This window comes from Aythya marila, assembly GCF_965140915.1.
Source record: "Aythya marila genome assembly, chromosome: 2".
NCBI classification, from domain to species: Eukaryota; Metazoa; Chordata; class Aves; order Anseriformes; family Anatidae; genus Aythya; species Aythya marila.
In genome coordinates, this window is record NC_139043.1 from 64,195,625 (window position 1) to 64,215,634 (window position 20,010).

General features: G+C 38.1%; 1 protein-coding gene across 3 annotated transcripts in view; it reads right to left on the minus strand.

The window, feature by feature from the left end:
- The window catches only part of LOC309874603 (solute carrier family 12 member 7-like), an 81,857-nt gene that overhangs the window by 55,600 nt on the left and 6,247 nt on the right, over positions 1-20,010 (minus strand). For 2 of the 3 annotated variants that reach the window (XM_082752913.1, XM_082752915.1), the window contains exons 2-5: positions 11,029-11,126; positions 8,649-8,771; positions 3,007-3,153; positions 2,178-2,232 (exon numbers count right to left, since the gene is read on the minus strand). In XM_082752913.1, coding sequence (XP_082609039.1) covers positions 2,178-2,232; positions 3,007-3,153; positions 8,649-8,771; positions 11,029-11,126 — 423 coding nt within the window. Of the gene's footprint in view, positions 1-2,177; positions 2,233-3,006; positions 3,154-8,648; positions 8,772-11,028; positions 11,127-18,450; positions 18,506-20,010 lie in introns of those variants that run through there. The other variant, XM_082752914.1, reaches the window with a different exon arrangement.

The following is a 20,010-nucleotide window of genomic DNA, read 5'->3' on the forward strand; positions in this document are numbered from 1 at the left end:
GTTATCCAGAGAAATTGTGGATGCCCCATCCCTGGAATTGTTTAAGGCCACATTGGATAGGGCTTTGAGCAACCTGGTCTTGTGGGAGGTGTCCCTGCCCACTGACAGTAATAAGGAAAAAACATTTGCAAAGCAGCATATTGATTTGCAATATTAAACAATTCTTTACCTGCAAGATCTCTCTTATAAACAACCAACCAACCAAAAAAAGCCCTCAAGCTTCAAAGAATTAGGAAAAAAATGGTAATAGTTGACAGGACACTTTAAAAAAGGTTTACACAACTAGGCTTTTGAAATTGAGTGCTGACATACCTCATCCCTGCTTCCTTCAGTTAGCCCCCGTTTCCATTCTTTCCCTAAAGAAGGAGTGTACCTATAGAGATAACTATTATCTTTGTCTGGTTAAAGACCAACAAGATGCTAGAAGTGGAGGCCTAGATCTATTAACCTTAGAAAACGTTTGTAAAAGGTCTCTCCTCTGATATAGATGTCATCCTAGCATCAAGTTTTTGGTGAACACTCAGACAAGCTTAGGAAAAAGTTATAAACAAACCTGTATTTTAATCAAATTTCTCCTTATGAGGAGAAATTAATTCTTGTACATCAGAATCCAATGAGCAGTTTTGCTAAAAATGCATACATTTAGGGAAGCAAGACTGGTCTCCCAAAAAATATAGAAAAATGAAAATGCCCAATGGGAATAGCAGTACTTCATGGCAGATAACATTTTAAAACAAACATAAGATGGAGAATTTATTCATTTTAAAAAGCAGATTCTTTGTTTACAGTTTTCAAACATTTCCATCCATAATGTTTTTAAAGCAAGGTTCCTTACCACCTAAGATTTTGTATTCTAAAACATTTACCAATGAAGTAAGATTACTGGAAGTCTGGTACAACCACTGGAGAATAACACTGGAAGTTCATAAGTTAGTTTACCAATGAATGCTCAATAAAACCAGAAGGGATAGTGTGGCAACTATCTAATCAACCCTACAATACACTTCAGACTATCCTTGAATGAAGCAGGATACTTTTTTCCAGAGTTAGAGCTCTTCCAAAGGAAGAAAAGAGAAAGCTGAATATTAACGATGCTCACCAAGAACAAACCTTTCTCCTCCTCCCCCCAGAAGTGAATAATACATTAATTTTCAGTTACATATGCACTGATACAGATATTGAGATAGATGCATTGCTAATAAAATTTTTGCTTTTAGATTTACAACCAACAAAATCACTGAAACTGAAGAGAAAAAAAAACAGATGAAGACAAGTCTAGTGTAAGAACTATGAACACTCAGAAATGAAACAATCTTTTCAATAAACGTTAGAAATATATGGGAAAAGGCAGAAGTTTTACTTACCTGGAAGGTGATTAGGATAACTACATTATAAAATATAAGTCCTTTAAAAAACTTACTGCATTTATGTTTTACATACTATGGTGCATCTGAGAAATACAATTATTCTAGATTCTGCACAAATTGGAGTGTTTAATTTTGCCCAATAATTTATTCATCAGTTCTGGAACCCCTCACTAAACCAGAGAATCTCTGCAAGTGAGGATTAATTTATTTAAAATATGTACATAAAGCTTAAAACATAACTTTTGTTAGGTATACCGTTTAGAGTTCATAATGTTAATTGAAAATACCAGTATTCAGACATGTTGATAACTGAGAAGGATTAGAAGAGTTATAAAAGCTAACTTTGTGTCTAAATGTCTTTTTCATAATTGAAGAGGAACAAGTTTGTCTATTAAATTTATCCTGAAAAGGTTGAAGGTGACGACCATAACCCAGAATGCCTAGAAAGAGACTTCTGCCTGTAGACTGGCTGTTAGGCTGCTATGCTTGCAGAAAACAATGTAAGTAGTTCCAACATATAGAAAATTAATCATTTAGAGAAGTAATCAAGTAATGTAGGCAAATTCAGGCCAAAAAAGAGAGAAGCCTTATTTTTAAAGAGATCTGCTTTACCTTTATACAAATCTCCTTTAGCTCAAATCATATCTTGTATTTTATTCAAACAATCTAATAATTGATGACAAAAATTCCATCTTGCCTTCAGTCATATAAATCATTACAAGAAAATAAACACTTGATGCAAAGCTCCAAACATTACTTCTTTGACCACTCCTCTGACCATTCATTATTTAAGATAAAACTGTTGATTACCTGGAACGACACCATTTGTTGCTATTGCACTCATTGAAATTGCAGTTAGCATAGTCTGTGGATAATGAAATAGAGAAAAAAAATTTAAATTGAAAGTTTTTGAAAGACAAGACAAAATGATTTAAGTGTAATTAAGAATGTATTTATTTTTTTAATAAAACATTACAACAACCAAAAGCAGTCATACCTTTGGTTAGGGATTTCCATGTAAATCGAATACTAAATTAACTACATCTTCCAGTAGAAGATTTAGATGCTTCAGACAGACTTCAAACAGACTGGAAGAGTACAGCCGCTGAATATACTTAAAATAAGAGATGTTTTCATTCCAATTAAATTTAATTAAATTAAAATTCAATATTATTAACCAACTGGTCAAGGATCATTGCTACAACAATGTAATCTACCAGTGGCTTTACATCCCACAAAATGAATTTATGAACATGATACTAGTAGTTTATGTTTCAGTTGTTCTTAAGTAGTGAAAAATGAAACCATTCAGGACTCAATCTATATCATTAAACGTTTGCTAAAAGCCGATTCAATAAAAATTCCTAAAATACCTCTAGCTAAAACTTAATGTGCTTGGCTCAAAGAAAACCCCATACAGGCTGAAATGACATGACATTCAGTGCATATATTTAAATATAATAGAAGATAGTGTCATCTCAACTCATTCCATATCTCTCAATTGCACTGATATTTAAATTTCACAGAGATATTTAACTTCTATGGGGAAATCTTGCTCTGCTTACTTATACAAAAGAAGGCAGCAGCATTCTGGTAACAGAATAAGTAAACCAATAATAAAGAAAAAAGGTTATCTTACACAAGCACAACACATGAACACGATGATGAAAGACTCGAGAACTCCAGCTGTTCCAACAATCCATGTCAAACGTAGGAACAGAATGACTCCTAAGATGTTTTGCAAGCAGGGCAGGTACACACCAATAAAAGTGCCCATTCGTGGAACCTGGAAACAGAGACCATAAATCCCTTTGCACTAAATAAAGTCCGTAAGTACTTTCTCCTTCAAACACTTAACACAAGTGCTCCATGAACAAACACCAAATGAGATTGAATGGTAGCTTCAGAATTTCCAGCTTCACAAACATTCACGGACTAGTTGTTCAGAAAGATTCCTGAAAAAACAGAATTATTTGTGATAGCAAAACCTGCTTTTCCTTAGGAATTAGGATGAAATCTTAATAAGGGCAGATCTCCCTCTATCTCTTGATTACCAAACTTCACACAACTTCTTCCAAAATACCAGTTACAGGCTACTGGTGAGAGAATTTACTGGCATTATCAAGATACTGAATATACTCAGTAAAAAGTTGATCACTAAGTGGCCTGCATCTAGCCCACAAAATTTTAGCTGTTTATTTTTTTTAAGTTGAAAACAGAAAAAAAAAAAAGGAGAGAAGATGATATAACAAAACCAGAAGAAATACAGACCTAACTACATTTTATTTTTGCAAAAGCATTGTAAGAACTGCTGTTACATACACACTTCATGAAAGTCAGGCCTTTTCTGTTGAAGCACTCAACTTTGAAACAGTACACAGTAGGTCTCCAGGTAAAGAAGTTACTCTTAAATCAAATCTCAGGCTGTGGTAAAAGCAGTCAACTTAGATTAGCAAGCAAGCATTGCAGTAAGTTTCCAAGTACTTAAAAGGACACAATGTCACTCAGACTATAACCAATGCGATTAAAAAAAGTTAATGTTTTTGTGCAAAATCAGTATTACTATCTCAATTATCATGGAATGATAGAATAGTTAATGTTGAAAGAGACCTTCAAAGGTCATCTGATCAAACGCCACCTAAGACAGGTTGCCTGGGACCACTTAGAGACAGCTTTTCAAGATCTGCCAAGAGGGACACCCCACAACCACTCTGGGAGACCTGTGCCAGTGCTCTACCACCTGCACAGTAAAGAAGTGCTTCTTGATGTTAAGATAAAACCTCTTGTGTTCTAGTTTGTGACCACCACTGCTTCTTGTCCTGGCACTGAACATCACTGAAAATAGCATGGCTCTATCTTCATTGAGTCCTCCCTTCAGGTTTTTATATATGTTGATGAGATCCCTCCTAAGCTTCCTCTTCTCCAAGCTGAACACTTCCAACTCTCACTGTCCCTCCTCGTGGGAGAGGTGCTTCAATCCCCTATCATGCTGTTCTTACTACTTAACTATCATGTAATTTCAAACACTAAAGTGGGAAAAAAAATAAAAAACACCACTCGTACAAATCACACTTTCAAGCCACTATTTGGTGGAATACAAGTAAGTACACTGTTCATTTGGCCAGTCACTTCCAGATGGACTAATACTGTGCTGCATTAACAAAAACTCTGCAGCAGTGGGCTGGAGGACTGGGATCACACTGAGAACAGTGTGAATTACCGGTATTGGTTCTCATATGTCAAACTACGCTTTCAGATGAAAAGAGAAATGCAATAGAAACAAAAACAGACAAATAAAGAACAGCAAAAAGCTAAAGCTGGACTTTATTCCATGCCATTGCTCACTATTCCAGTATCAAATTCCTGTACCTGTCAAGTCTTAATGCAAACCGTTCTAGTGCAAATATTCAGGCATCATACTATGAAACTCTCCTCCATTCAAAGAAGTTCCAGGTACGGCCTTACTTTCAAACACCTTTTGATGTCTTCTGCAATGTGCTATTTTCCTTCTATTCCTTCAGTGGATTGCTCTATTACTTCAGAGGCAGGGAGGGATACTGAGAGGACCTGGAAAGGCCAGCTAATAAATACATGGCTGAGAGGCTGGCCATTACAGGAATTTATTTATTTTTTGATTCTGGCAAGGTTTACTTGGCACCTGGCCTGATGGCTGCTGATAGGTGCCATCTGTCTCAAAGGGGGAAATAGATCCTAGCCCAGGAGTTGCCAAGGCTCATTGAGAGGCCTTTAAACTAGGTACAAAGCAGGACAAGGAAGAAATGAGGCTCAAGAGAAATGAGCCTGGGGTAGCGATGCCAGGGTTGGGACACTGGTGCAACTGAAATGCATTTACACCAATGCACACAGCACGGGCAACAAACAGGAGGAGCTGGAAGCCATTGTGCAGCAGGCAAACTACGACCTACTTGCCATCACTGAAATGTAGTGGGACCACTCCCATGACTGGAGTGCCATGATGGGTGGCCATAAGCTCTTCAGAAGGGACAGGCAACAAAGGAGGAGCTGTGATGTGTCTATTAGAGTGTTTTGATGTTGTAGAGCTCAGGGTTGGGAATGATAAGGTAGAGTCCTTATGGGTTAAGATCAGTGGATGGCCAACAAGGCAGACATCCTGCTGGGGGTCTGTTATAGACCAAACTAGAATAAAGAGACGGATGAGGCATTCTACAAGCAGCTGACAGAAGTCAAGCAATCACGAGCTCTTGTTCTCACAGGGGAATTCAACTTCCCAGACATATGCTGAAAATGCAATACAGCCCTGAGGAAGCAGTCCAGGAAGTTCCCAGAAAGTGTGGCAGACAGCTTCCTGATTCAGCTGGTCAGTGAGCCTACTGGGGGTTGTCCCACTAGACCTGCTGTTCACAGAGAAGGACTGGTGGGAGATGTGGTGGATGGGAGCTGTCTTGGGCAGAGTGACCATGCAATGGTAGTCTATTCTTGGTGAAGCTGGGAGATGAGGGGGAACATTTGTCAATAAAACAACAACAAAAAAAATCAGGAAGGCTAAAGCCCAGCACAAGCTCAGCCTGGCCATTACAGTTAAGGATAACAACAAATGTTTTTATAAATATATTAATGGCAAGAGGAGGGCCAAGAGAGAATCTCCATCCTTTACAGGATGCATGGGGGGGGGAACATGACTGATGAGGATAAGGAAAGGGCTGAGGTTCTTAATGCCTTCTTTACATCTGTCTTTATTAGTCAGACCAGTCAGGGTACTCAGTGTCCTGAACTGGAAGCTTGGGACAGGGAGCAGAAGAAACCCCCTGCAGTTCAGGTGGAAACAGACCTGTTGCTCCACCGGGACTGTCACAAGTCCATGGGGCCAGATGGGATCCACCTGAGGGTGCTGAGGAAGTTGGCAGATGCGATTGCTGGGCTACTTTTCATCATCTATCGGTGGTCATGGTCATCTAGAGAGATGCCAGATGACTGGAGAATTGCTAATGTGACACCCATCTTTAAGAAGGGTCATAAGGAGGACCTGGGGAACTACAGGTCTATCAGCCTGACCGCAGTGCCAGGAAAGGCGGTGGAACAGGTCATCTTGAATGCACACAGCATGTGCAGGACAACCAAGGGATCAGGCCCAGTCAGCATGGGTTCGTGAAAGGCAAGTCCTGCCCGACCAACCTCATTTGCCTCTATGACCGGGTGACCTGCCTGGTGGATGAGGGAAAGGCTATTGATGTAGTCTGCCTGACTTCAGCAAGGCCTTTGACATGGTCTCCCACAGTATTCTCCTGGAGAAGCTGGCAGCTCATGGCCTGGATTGGTACACTCTTTGCTGGGTTAAAAACTGGTTGGACAGCTGGGCCCAGGGAGTAGTGGTGAATGGGGTGAAATCCAGCTGGTGACCAGTCACAGGTGGTGTTCCCCAGGGGTCAATGTTGGGGCCCACCCTCTTCAATATCTTTATTGATGATTTGGCTGAGGGAATTGAGTGCACCCTCAGTAAGTTTGCAGACGACACCAAGTTGGGGAGGAAGTGTCAATTCGCTGGAGGGTAGGGAGGCCCTGCAGAGGGACCTGGACAGGATGGGTCGATGGGCAGAGGCCAATGGGATGAGGTTCAACATGGCTGAGTGCCGGGTCCTGCACTTTGGCCACAACTACCCCATGCAGCACTACAGGCTTGGGGCAGAGTGGCTGGAAAGCTGTGCAGAGGAAAAGGATCTGGGGGTGTTGGTCGACGCTCGCCTGAACAAGCCAACCATGTGCCCCGGTGTCCAAGAAAGACAACAGCATGCTGGCTTGTATCAGGAACAGCATAGCCAGCAGGAACAGGAAGGTGATCGTCCCCCTGTACTCTGCTCTGGTGAGGCCGCACCTCGAGTACTGTGTTCAGCTTTGGGCCCCTCACTACAAGAAGGACATGGAGGCCCTGGAGCACGTCCAGAGATGGGCTACAAAACTGGTGAAGGGCCTGGAGCACAGGTCTTATGAGGAGCAGCTGAGGGAACTTGGGTTGTTTAGTCTGGAGAAGAGGAGGCTCAGGGGAGGCCTTAGTGCTCTCTACAACTACCTGAAAGGAAGCTGTGGGGAGCTGGGGGTCAGCCTCTTCTTGCAGATAACTAGAGACAGGACTAGACGGAATGGCCTCAAGTTGCACCAGGGGAGATTTAGTTTGGAAATTAGTAGACATTCCTTCACAGAAAGAGTAGTCAGATATTAGAATGGGTTGTCTAGGGAGGTGAGGAGTCACCATCCCTGGGAGTATTCAAGGAAAGATTGCAAGTGTTGCTTCGGAACATGGTTTAGTGGGTGACATTGGTACTAAGGGGATGGTTGGACCAGATGATCTTAGAGGTCTTTTCCAACTTCATGATTCTATAATTATATGATTCTGTTCATTCTTATCCACTTTTACTTCTTCCTCCATAGCTCTGAATTAAAAAAAAAAAAAAAAAGACAAAAACTCACTAGCAGTCCCCCCCAGTCATACTGAAAGACAAGTAACTCAGTACTCTCCTTTTTCCTATACCTAGTTTTCATTCTGTGGTTCATTCTCCAAGCCCTGCCAATTCCACCTCATCGTTCCTGCTTGAATAGAAGTTTCTGTGATTTGTCAGGCTGCATGTTTTTTATCCAGGCTTTCTCCTTCTGAACTGCTTCCAACCTTTCGCAGAGGGATCAATCTAAGTTTTTATTGCAGATTGACTAGGTTGCATATACTGCTTTCCTAGAGGTCTAGATAGGAATTTTGGGCATCCAGCAGACAACCCTCAGAGATTTTAGCTGTCACTTTCAAGCAAATATGTTTAGAAATGTGTTAAAGAGAGCCTTTCCCTCCTCTGAACACAGAAAATATAGAGCTACTCAAAAAACAAAACTGCTACCATATTAACAGAATTAAAAAGTGACTTTTTCCAAGTGTTCCTTCAATTTCAACCTGAGATAAAAAATAAAATGCATCATTAAACCAACAAAAGGAGAAAAATTCACATTGCATCCCCATCAAAGGTAGATAAAAATACTCATGTTCATGTAAGGATGGAAGGAAGAAGAAAAGAAGGGAAGAGGAAACAGGAGTGCTTGCAGTGCTTGCTTTGAGTCCTAGTTTTACACATTTCATCTGGGACTTTTACAGCAAGTTCTTGCTAAAATATGATGCCAAGAACAACAAATTAAGAACAACAAATTATAACAACTCAATTTTAAGTACAGTATTATCAGTGTCCTGTTTTCAGGCATCCTTTGTTTTTTTTTTAAACATCAATATTCATGATAATCTAGCCACAAAAAGAGAAGTTTAAATACCTTGACTTCTTTTCGCTTGGTGTCTTCATCTGCTTCATGTTCCACCACACCTTGAGTCAGATTCGTATAGTTTGCTAGTTTATTAAGAAGAGATGACACCATGGGATTGCTATCCATTTCCTCCTGTAGGGATTTTAAGACAGCTGTATTCATTAAAAAGTTTAAGTCACGATTTTATGATGCTACTTCAAACAAACTCAGTGGGTTAGCCCTGACTAACTCAAATCCAGAATCTAGCATGACAAAAGACTAGTCATCTGTCAATCAAAAGAAAGTTCTAAATCTTTTTAGAAGTTCAACGCTACAAGGCTATATTGCTTTTTTAAAAAAAAAAAAAAAAAAAAATAAGCAAACGATCTTACAATATGCAGCCTGTAAAGCTAGAATACAAGGGAAATCTAGAGAACAGCCATTATTCTAAAAATTATAAGGGACAATGTTTATGGGATTGCACTAGCAGCATCAAGTCATTAGACACTAGCTAGATGTTAGAAAAAACACCTGAATAATTGCCTCTGATAATTCTCTCAAACACCAAATATCTTCAGATTTGAGGACCTCTCAGGAACCACAATTCTTAAGGATCATTCCCAAACCTACTGTTGTAGGCTTACAGGTTTTTTATCTCAAAACATGCATACTACTTCCAAAGCATGCATTTGTTGAAAATACAGGCACATATATTCTTATGACACGTAATTAAACATATGTAGCGTTACTTGACACAGAAGTCAGCCCATCTTTCTTCAGCCAAATATCTGCTACAAAACCAAAGCATGCTAAAAATAAAAATCCCAAAGAAGCACATATAATAAAAGTATTCCAGGAAAACAGAACTAGGAAATTCAATCAAACATGCAAGATCAAACACTACGAGGTAGATGAGATTAGGATGGCAAACAGTAAGATATAAAAACGAAGGCATCTTTGCCTGAAGGCATTAAGTCATGATAATCACAGTCAACATACATTAACTTTTTTACTTTTGTATGAAATGTTACAAACAAGTCAACTGAAAACATGAGGCTACGAAACATACAACAAAACACATGCTATGAAAAGATTGAACACTACATCAGCAATGGTGATGAAGTCACTAGAATGTTTTCAAGAAGACACTATAACAGCATGATCCATGATCTGAGATAAGCAAAAGATAGTTTTCTTTATACCATCAGCTGAGGATTTAACATCAGGCAGTATTAAAAATAACTGATGCAAGCATATATTCAAAGTCAATTAGGGACAATGAAGAAAAAAGCAGCAAGTACAGAGATTTTATCAACACTGAGGAATACAGCGACTGATTTGAACAACAGATAATTTGGGATATTAATGAGTTAAAAGTCTGAAGGAGAGAAATTCAGCGACTAAACTCGATCGTGGTTTCTGTCAAAAAACTATTTAAAAATTCTGTAAGTGACAAATAGACATTTAATGACTAACAACACTGATCTCTAGCACAATCTTCTCTAAGATTTAGTGAAAAGTAGTAAAATCAAGCATTCTGGTTATACAGAAGAAGGGAACTGAAACATGTCTTCTGTGCAAAGATATTTAGAAGAAAGAAGGGAGGAGCATAAGAGCAAGACAAGAACGGTGGCTTGAATGCAACAGCAAGATGAGCAAGCAACGTAACAAAGACCTTGTTTATCAAAGCACCAAAGCAAGACCAGTGGATGCTACTGAAGTAAAACTTAAGCTAAACTTACTGAAAGTACCATTTCAATGTGAAAACAGCACTTAAGTGTATCATATCAATATACTTTTTTTGCCCTGTAAATGATTGTAATTACTCAGTGAATTAAACAGGCATTAAACTTGCATTAAAAATCAGATGTTTATATTAGAAAGCATAAATACCTATGGTATGCTATACATTGTAACTGGACAATATATTTAAGTCATGGCCTATCGCAGCTTATAGCTTTGCTTCCTTAAAAAGTATGTTTTTCCCCAGATCAACATAATATATTTCCCGATTCTTTTAGTACTTGATAATGCTTTGTTAAAACTACTAGATTAAACCTTTCAGCAGTTATCAACAACTAATTCATAGACAACCAATTTTAAATGCAAGAAGGCTCATCTTTCCTCTTCATAGCAATGCATACCAACATTTACCAGTTTTGCATATATAAACTAGAATATAGAAAAAAATGAGCTTTTTTTTTTTATTACAGCATTCCAACCTGTTGAAATGTAATGTTTTTCCCACTAAATTTCCCACAGATTTTCCCCCACTATGCTAAATTTCAGAAAAAAGGGAGAGGGTTTTCCTTGTTTTCTATCTTACTACCACAACCTGAATTGAAGGTAACATATATTTTCTTTTGTAATATTTTATAAAAACAAACAAACAAACAAACAAAAAACTTACCTCAAAGAGAGCCATATTCTTTCCTTCATACTTATTTCCTCTGTCCATCTCCGCATTGTTAATAAATGGACTACTTTCCCTGGCAATCCCATCCCCTGCTGTAAAAGAAAACAACACAACAAGGTTTTAGCATAAAAGGGATGTTCAGAAGATACCGTTTTAAGAATATTCCAGAAAACAAATGGAACTGAAGTCAAATTGCTGCTTCAAAAAGAGGACAATGACAAATTATCTATCTTGACAAGGAATCATCATTCTGAAAAATCTACAGATCACTTGATGTAGCTATATTGTTTTAAAAAGAAATAATTAGTTTTTGTTGCTGTTGTTTTTGTTTGCTCCCACCCCCCCCCCTTTTTTTTTTTTTTTTTTGAAGTCTTAGATTTGCAAAAATGAAAGGGTTCCCAAGGGTTAGTTCAAGAAAGTCTGAGTCAGTTGCAGAGACTGTGTCCACATCTAAGGAAATAAAATTTAAAACTTAATTTAACAGAGTAACCTTTGTAGAGTATTTTGTCTTTTAAACTTCTACATATTATCACCTCTCTAGTTTACTTAAAATCTCTCTTTAATAGAACTTGACATAAACCTTTGGGGGATGTGGGGGTATATTAAGCTAGCCTAGCTTTTCCAAACGTTATTGACTCCAATTAAAAAAAAAAAAAAAAAAAGAAAAGAAAAGAACAACACTTCTGTAGTGTTGAGGCAGGAATTTATGCAAAAAGCTACAAAATAATTATTTTTAGAAAAGCTGCAAAAGTTGTGGGGATCTAGGATTCTTGGGCTCTATATCTATGATTCTTCAATGAGACGTCATACTTAATCATTTCCTTACTGAAATATCGATCTCACAAAGCTGTAGATCCCCTGACCTGCTCTAAAACACCTTCTTAAAAAATAAAAAATAAAAATACAGCATCACTTCCCCTAGTTTCCAGTCCATACAATACAAGAGGAGTTACATGCTCGTAACTGTTGCAACACTGGAATTCACAAATAGCCTCAAGTCCTTTGCTTGTGCTTTTTGGCCTTATATTTTGTTACAGCAACAACACTTACACAGTCCTTTCACCACATAATTAAAAAAAAAAAAAAAAGCTGGAGAACAAACTGTTCTTTTCTGTGCGTTCTCCACTCTATCCTTCCAGCGCACTTTTTTTCCCCACACAGTCCCAGAACAATGTTATTACTGAGATAGACACCAGAAGGCAGTCTCAGCACTTCAAGTACCATCCTGGTTGTAATAAGAGAAAAATAGATCTCAGTCCTTCAAGCAGATGAGACAGAATATCCTTCAGGAATGTTGTCAACCAGTCTTCATAGCTCCTTTAGATTTACAGTATCACAATACTTACTAGTATCAAGACAGAGAGATTCAAAAGATAGCTGTTGTCCATTAGGCCTCTAGAATTTATTCTATGGTCCAGAGAAGATTCATCCACAATCTACTGTTCTTATCTAGGATTCTACCATAATGTCCAGCTTTCATTTTTCTGTTTCTCTACTTAAGCTTGTATCATCCGTCCCACTGCTTCAAGTCCTACAACCTAAATAGTTCCCACTCCACTGACCAGCTACCAAGCTTGTGTGTAGGTTTGTTGTTTGGCTGTTGTTGTTGGGGAGGGGAGAACGAGGAGAGAAGCTTGTTTTGTGTGGTGTGCATTTTGTTGGTTTTTGTTTGTTTGCTTTTTACAGAGCATGATGGAATGTGCCAGTTTAGTACATGATTATCAGAGAAATTGGCATTTATCAGCTCTGTTGGACTCCTAGAGAACAGTTCAGTTAGTATTGCTATAGCCAATAAAAAGCAACTCTGTTCCCACTCAGATACATGCTGATTTCTTACATCTTCACACTAAGGCATACAAGGACTAAAACTTCTTAGTTTCTTAACAGAATTACTGGAGCATTATCTTCTTTCAGCTGCATTCCTTGAAATGACTAATGTTATTTATGCTAAAGTTTAAAAAAAATGTATTTCTTATACAGCCAATTCCTAAATTAAATAAACCTCTTCCATTGGATGAGATTTCTTAATACTTTTCTTGCTAAGCACTTCCATTAACTTTTCTTGTTTGGTGAGAGATGGTATCTGTACTTACTAGCTAAATATTAATACTTCCAAACCCTTTAGGAAGGAATAGTCTTCAAAAAAAATAAGCTGGGGAATTTCAAGTACTGTTTTATCTTCATGCAGTGTGTAAAGTCAGAGTTACTACTCAGCAGCAATATTAGACTATACAAAGTATCAAAAGGGCAAGCTAATAATGTGAATCAGTATTCATAATTCTGTTACTAAGGAATATAGTTTTGTCTTACCAGTTCTGGAGATAAAATGAACACCTCAGCACTGCATTTTGAGTATTTAAAATTGTAGATAAGTGAATAGTAAAGTCCTCCGTTATATGCTTGGGATTCTTGGATTTGTTCCAGTAGGAAAGAGCTCATCATAGAGATCATCATCTCTAACAAACAAGTCCTGTCAAATGCACCTAGCAGACTTCAAATGTAAAAACAAAAACCTAGGGTTCATGCTCTTCATATCTTTTTTTTTTTTTTAAGCATTTCCAACTGACACTGCAACTCTTTTAAAGCTTTCCAATATTACTCTCTGATATAGTCTGTCACCGCCAGGCTTTATAGAAATCTCGTGGTGTTGTTTTTTTGTTTTTTTAAATACCCTGTACTCTCTTTTCATGTTTTGCCAATATTTATTTCATCATTTTCATTCTATTTGACATGATCTTATTTGATCAGCATTATCTGTTTCAACAGTTTTTGTTGTTGGCTTTTTTTTTTTTTGACAAAAGACTGATGTTGAAAAGAGTAACTGCAAAAGTTTATTGACAAGTAGTCTCTTATTTCCAGTTTATTCACTATTCCTATGTTTATGAACAGCTTTTTACATGCTTTTCCCTTTGAAATTGCTTCAAACTCCCCTCTGGTGTGTGGAGGCAAGTTTTATATACGATAAAAATGATTGCTTCCAAAGTCTTAGATATTTGTCTAATGCGTGTGTCTTCTGGAATCCAGTTAAAGCTTACGCAGTGTGACTAGTACCTCTTGACACTTCCAGTTAAAGCACTCAAAAATCTGCATTTAGCATTGTTTGATTTGTGAATGGAATTCAAATATGATGGTTTCCAGGCATCATCTTAAACCTGGACCAGACTAGCAGTTCATCTGAGCCAGTAATTAATCTTGGAACACCACTGGTATTAGAAAGTAAAAATAAGAAAAGTAAAATAAACGTGTTTTTTTTTTTTTTTTTTTTTTTAAATCTGTTTCATATGGTTTGACATGTTTCCTGGTTTTTATGACACACCAAAAAAATACTGCCGATGTGACACTCTATTCCACCTTACATAAGGTGTGCAACGCCTAAGCTTTAGAAATAACATATCCTCTGCTTCCCCCACCTCAGTTATATACTTTCTAAAAATTATCATCATTAATTTACTATGACAAGTTCACATACCATAGCACAGCTCCATGCTTACTGATGGACCAGTAGGTAAACAAACTAAAGCCACAACTAATGTACCTTTACTGGAAGTCTATCTGGTATTTGTTTATTTATGGGACATGCAAAGGCTATTCCTCCTAATTTTTACATCCACCTGTAGTGGGTTTATGTGGCAAGGGTTTGGTAACAGGGGGCCATAGGGGTGGCTTCTGTGAGAAGAATCTAGAAGCTGCCCCCATGTTAGTTAAGGGCCCCACTGCTGACCAGAGCTGAGCCAATAAGCGACGTTGTTTGCTCCTCTGTGAAAGCATATTTAAGACAGGGAAAAAAAACACTGCCACACAGCTGGGGGAGTGAGAGGAGTGAGGAACAGCCTTGCAGGCACCAAGGTCAGTGAAGAAGGAGGGGGAGAGGTGCTCCAGGCACCGGAGCAGAAGTCCCCTGCGGCCTGTGGTAAGGACCACGGGGAAGCAGACTGTCCCCCTGCAGCCCATGGAGTACCACGGTGGAGCAGGGTTCCACGCTGCAGCCCGTGGAGGTGACCACGGTGGAGCAGGTGGCCCTGCACCGACAGAGGCTGCCGCCTGTGGAAGACTCCTGCCAGAGCAGATTCCGGGCTGGACCTGTAGCCTGTGAAGAAGAGACCACGCAGGAGCAGGGGGTCTGGGGGGAGCTGCTGCCCACCCGTGGGGGACCTGTGCTGGAGCAGTTTGCTCCTGGGGGATGGACCCCGTGGTACGGAGCCGTGTGGGAGCAGTGCTTGAAGAGCTGCTGCCTGTGGGCAGCCCCCGCAGGCTCAGTTCACTATGGACTGCATCCCCTGGGAGGGACCTCACAGCACAAGGGACGAGGATGACTGAGAAGGAGCAGCGGTGAAGAAGCACTATGGGCTGACCATAACCCCCATTCCACTGTTCCCCTACGCCACTTGGGGAGGAGGAGGTAGAAAAGGGGAGAAAGGTGTTTTTGGTTTCTTTCCTCTGTTTCTCACTTCTCTAGCTTGTTAGTAATAGGCAATAAATCTTACTGTCTCCCTATGCTGAGTCTGTTTTGCCTGTCACAATAATTACTGTGTGATCTCCCTGTCCTTATCTCAACCCTTAAGCCCTTTACCATCATATTTTCTCCCCATTCCTCTCTAGTACAATTAATGAGAAAAGCAACTATAGCTATTATAACAATCCAGCCCCCAAACCAATCTATCAGTTTTCCAATTGCAGATGCAATGTAACCCACACAAGTTATTACAAACTTGTAATAACTTAGGGTTGTGTTAGCCCAAAGTTCAGAACTGCCAAGGTCATCAAATAATTTCTCATTAACATTTCCAGACACCAAACAAAACTTATGTTTGAAATAAGTCTGCATTCAAAGTGCTGGTCGTAAAGCCAAAGCAGCACATTGTTCAAATTCTCATTCCTCAAAAGTTTCATGAAGAGTAGTGACCCTCACAATCATTGATAGGTAGAATACTTTAAGGTACGTTACCAATAAAAAAAAATCTAAACAAATCCTAACAAGTCAATTTTATGCAGCACAAGATGGAGCTCAACAGTATAGATTTACAATCAATGTAAACAGGCAGAGACCACTTTGCCACAAAAAAGGTGTCCCTCTTGTCTTATAACTTACCCAATCCTGATCCTCACACAAACAGAACTGTAAACTATTCAGCAGGGGTTGGTGGAGTAATACAGAGTTCACAGAGAACTATTTTGCTTTTATTTTCATTTTTTTGCTGTAATTTTGAATCCAGTTGAGTTTGTGTTCACTACACAAGTGCTTATGCTGTCACTACAGAGACAAGAATAAGGACAGGAATAAGCGGCCTGAGTAAGCAAAAACACTTCTTTAGCACTGATGCCAATCTAACTAAATCATAGAACAATAGCCCTTGCCCTCCTCCTCCACGATTCAAAAGAGTTGGAACATTAAAAAAAAGAAGTATTACAGGTATCTTGTCTTAGGGAAAATGACAGACCAGAGCTTGGGAATTGAGAAGGCAAACAGTCATCTAAGTGATCCTAAATTTGCACTAAAATGCCTGTTTAAGAGATTAAGGACAAAAATATTAGCCCATCTAATCTTATTTCCTGTCCTTCCACAGGTTACAGAGTTTCATTAGGCTCTACAACTTTTGAGAAAACATGCTGAGATTTGACCCTCATGTTTTCAGAATTGAAATAAAAATAAAATGGTAGATATTTTCCTGTTACGATTCAGATTTTTTAAATTAGAAGAAAAATCTCAAAGAATTGTTCCTTATTTCTACATTTGAATTTGGATCTTCACATTCCTATCTGTAACTTCCTAGTATACCTTCCAGATTTAACCACTTGCACTCAGCATTTTCCATCCATGAAGGTTACAATACTTATCAAGTTTCTTAAACTCCTTTTGGAAAAACTAAACCAACTAAGTTCATAAAGCATTCTCCTAATCTCCAGTCATTTTTATGGCAACATCCTTTCCAGTTTTTAAGATATATAAGAAAAATACAAACTCTAAAAATCAAATACAGCCTTCTACAGTCTCATTTGTGCTATTTACAGAAGTATAATAATCACCTTTCTGCTGCAAGGATCATGCTCTTTACCACAGCATTAAACCAAGATCATGCTCTTCTATTCCAGTCTGACCCCTAAATCCTTTCCAGATTCACTGCTTCCTCGCTGTTCCACACTATACCTATCACATACTGTTCACATTCAAGAAGTGGTCCTATTTGCCTTTGTATTCGAACAAATTTTGTCCAAACAAGTCCGTATGGCAAGCATCTACGTCTCCTGTTATACTGCAACAAATTAACATTAATCTGAGAAAAAAAAAAGCAGGTTATTTTTTAAATGGCAAAAGAATACAGGTATTTCTCACTTCTCTGAAAACCATCTAAATTGAACCACATGGCCACAAATCAGCTTGGCCTTGATAAGTCCTCTAACAAACTAAGCAACAGGTACATTAAAAAAAAAAAAAAAAGACTACATTTTCAAATGGCAACTCTTAATCACAGCCCTTGTATGTACATTGAAGTAGGATCTGGTTAGCAAGATACAATGATCTTTCTAATAAAAACTATGATAGGCATTTCATGAAGTTAGTATTGGGTCGTATTAAGAACAAACCACTATACAATGAAAACATGAAGATAAGATCCTGTTTGTAAAAACAGGGAAAAAAAAGCATCTCTTGTTAATGTAAATAAATGTTTTAGGGTTAAAAAAAGCTGAGAAGCCACTTAAATGAAATATCAAAATGTCATGTTGCCTGTGGCAAAAAGCATAAATTCCATCTTCTTCATGATGCATATTTACTTCCTGTATGTCTTTTTTTTTTTTAAATTAGCAGGCAATAAAAGGACTCAGACAATCTTAAAATTAGATTTCTCACCCCTCCTACTCCAAAAACATATAGAAGTATTCTCTAGAGTGTTAAAGTAAACCCAAATTTTTCAAAAACAATTGCCTTACTTAAATTCCAATTAGGAAAAGACATCAATAACTTTGTTTCAACACATCTTCACCACCATAATTTTTTGTTTGTTATTTTTTTACATTGAATGGGCTTAGGAAGTCAGTGCAATCTACTTCATTTCAAAGTGATACTTTTAAAATAAGTGTCTACATATTTTTAACAAATCACCTAATTTCTTGCATTATCACTACCAATGACTAGTACAATTTAAGCTTCCTTGAAAAGCAGCACATGATGTACTTAACCTCCTTGTAAACCCCTTCATATAATGGAGGATTCCAGTACTGCATCCCTTCCCTTATCAACATCACTAATTTTTTTCATTTTCCTTTACTTAGGCTATTATAATCAAGCACAGTGTAATTCCAATGAAAGCATACTAGAAAGACTTTTTATAAGTTCTTCACAGGACAGCTATAAGTATAGAACGTGATACTTAACTGAAATAGCCATTACAACACAATACTGCATATATAGAGACTCACTTGGATTTTGCCCACTTTCTTCATTATCTTGCTCATTCATAATTAAAGTAAATCAAATCATTCTTATCTGCTGATTCTTCATGCATCAGGAATGGAAACTGACAGTTACCTCTTCCCAGCTTTGCTTAAGACCTCAAATCCTGTTTCTTACTAGTAAGGGATTAATCCTGAAAGAAGTCATTAAGGTTTCATGCACTGTAACCAGGCACATGACAAAGCCAAACTATATGACAGTCACAAACTCTCTGACCAGAATCCAGCTGCAGCATTTCTGTTAGCAATAAACACTGTGCTTAGTGAAATGGGCAGGATCAAGTTAATAAAAAACCATCTCGTTACCTAATAATAGCTACTGCTTAAGGTTTTCTTCACATCAAATAAATTCACCTCGAGAGACTTATAAAAAAGATTGGTAAACACTAACAAGTAGTAGTAACCTATTTCACAGATTTATGTAGTATCAAAAAAGTTAGTTTTATGCATCAAGTACATATGAACAGATCTTAGGCAAATGTAGTTGCTAAAGAATGATTTTATGTAGGTAGAGCTTGTAATATTGTACTTAAGATGTAACAGATAAATAAAACACTTTAAAATATAATCCTAGCAACTTTGGAAGCACTCTTTATAATTTCAAAATACTTGTCTTATAAAGGAGTCCCCTTTACAACTTGGGTTAGAAGTTGCATATCTAATTTGAAAGAGTATTAACCATTGTTTTCTGGTTTATGCATTAACTTATTTTACGCATTCTGCACTAGCCTCAAGCAACTTCATACAAACTATTTCAATTGTATTAAACTGATGTTATTGCTTAGAGCAGACTATTCTTCCTGTGGTCTAACCTTTGCATCAAAGCTGAAATCTACTTTTCCCTGTGACCTTAATGCTTACACTAAAAAAAAAAAAAAAAAAAAGGTCACCTGTGGAAAGGCTAGAAGGCTCCTTCCAGGAACATTTCATAAAGCCCCTCTTGCAAGACCTGCTTTAAGTGAGCGACACTGCAAAAAGCCTGGCTCTTGTCACTCCTCGTTTTGACTCCTACACCTCTCCCACCCCACCAAAAAAAAAAAAAAAAAAAACAGCTTGTGGACCTGAGGAGCACTTGCACTGTACAAGTTGTGCCAGCAGAGGGAGATAGGACTAATCAATGGCAGCGAGCGATTCGATTGCTCCTGTCCTGGTAAGTTTCTATCAGGCCAGTTCTAAGGTAACAAAGCCAAGTTCCGTCATATTTTCAATGAAAGTAAGCTTCCCATTCAATAATCTACTGAAAGGTTTTACTCACTTCAAGCAAGCAGGCTTGCAAGAAGAGGCTTTCAGTGTTAGAAGGCACAAACGTGTCCCCCTGTTAGAAGGCAAGAAACAGAGTAAGTTTTTCCTTTCTTCTTCCAGAAAGAGTGAGATCTTAATTTGTTCAGATACATACTAATTTTCATAATAAATGTTTTTTAAAGCAGCTGCAGCTATACACAGCATAGTATGCACAAAACATTCTCCTTATTGAACTGGTACATCCAATACAGTAAAGTAGGAAAACAAATATTACCCAATTACACA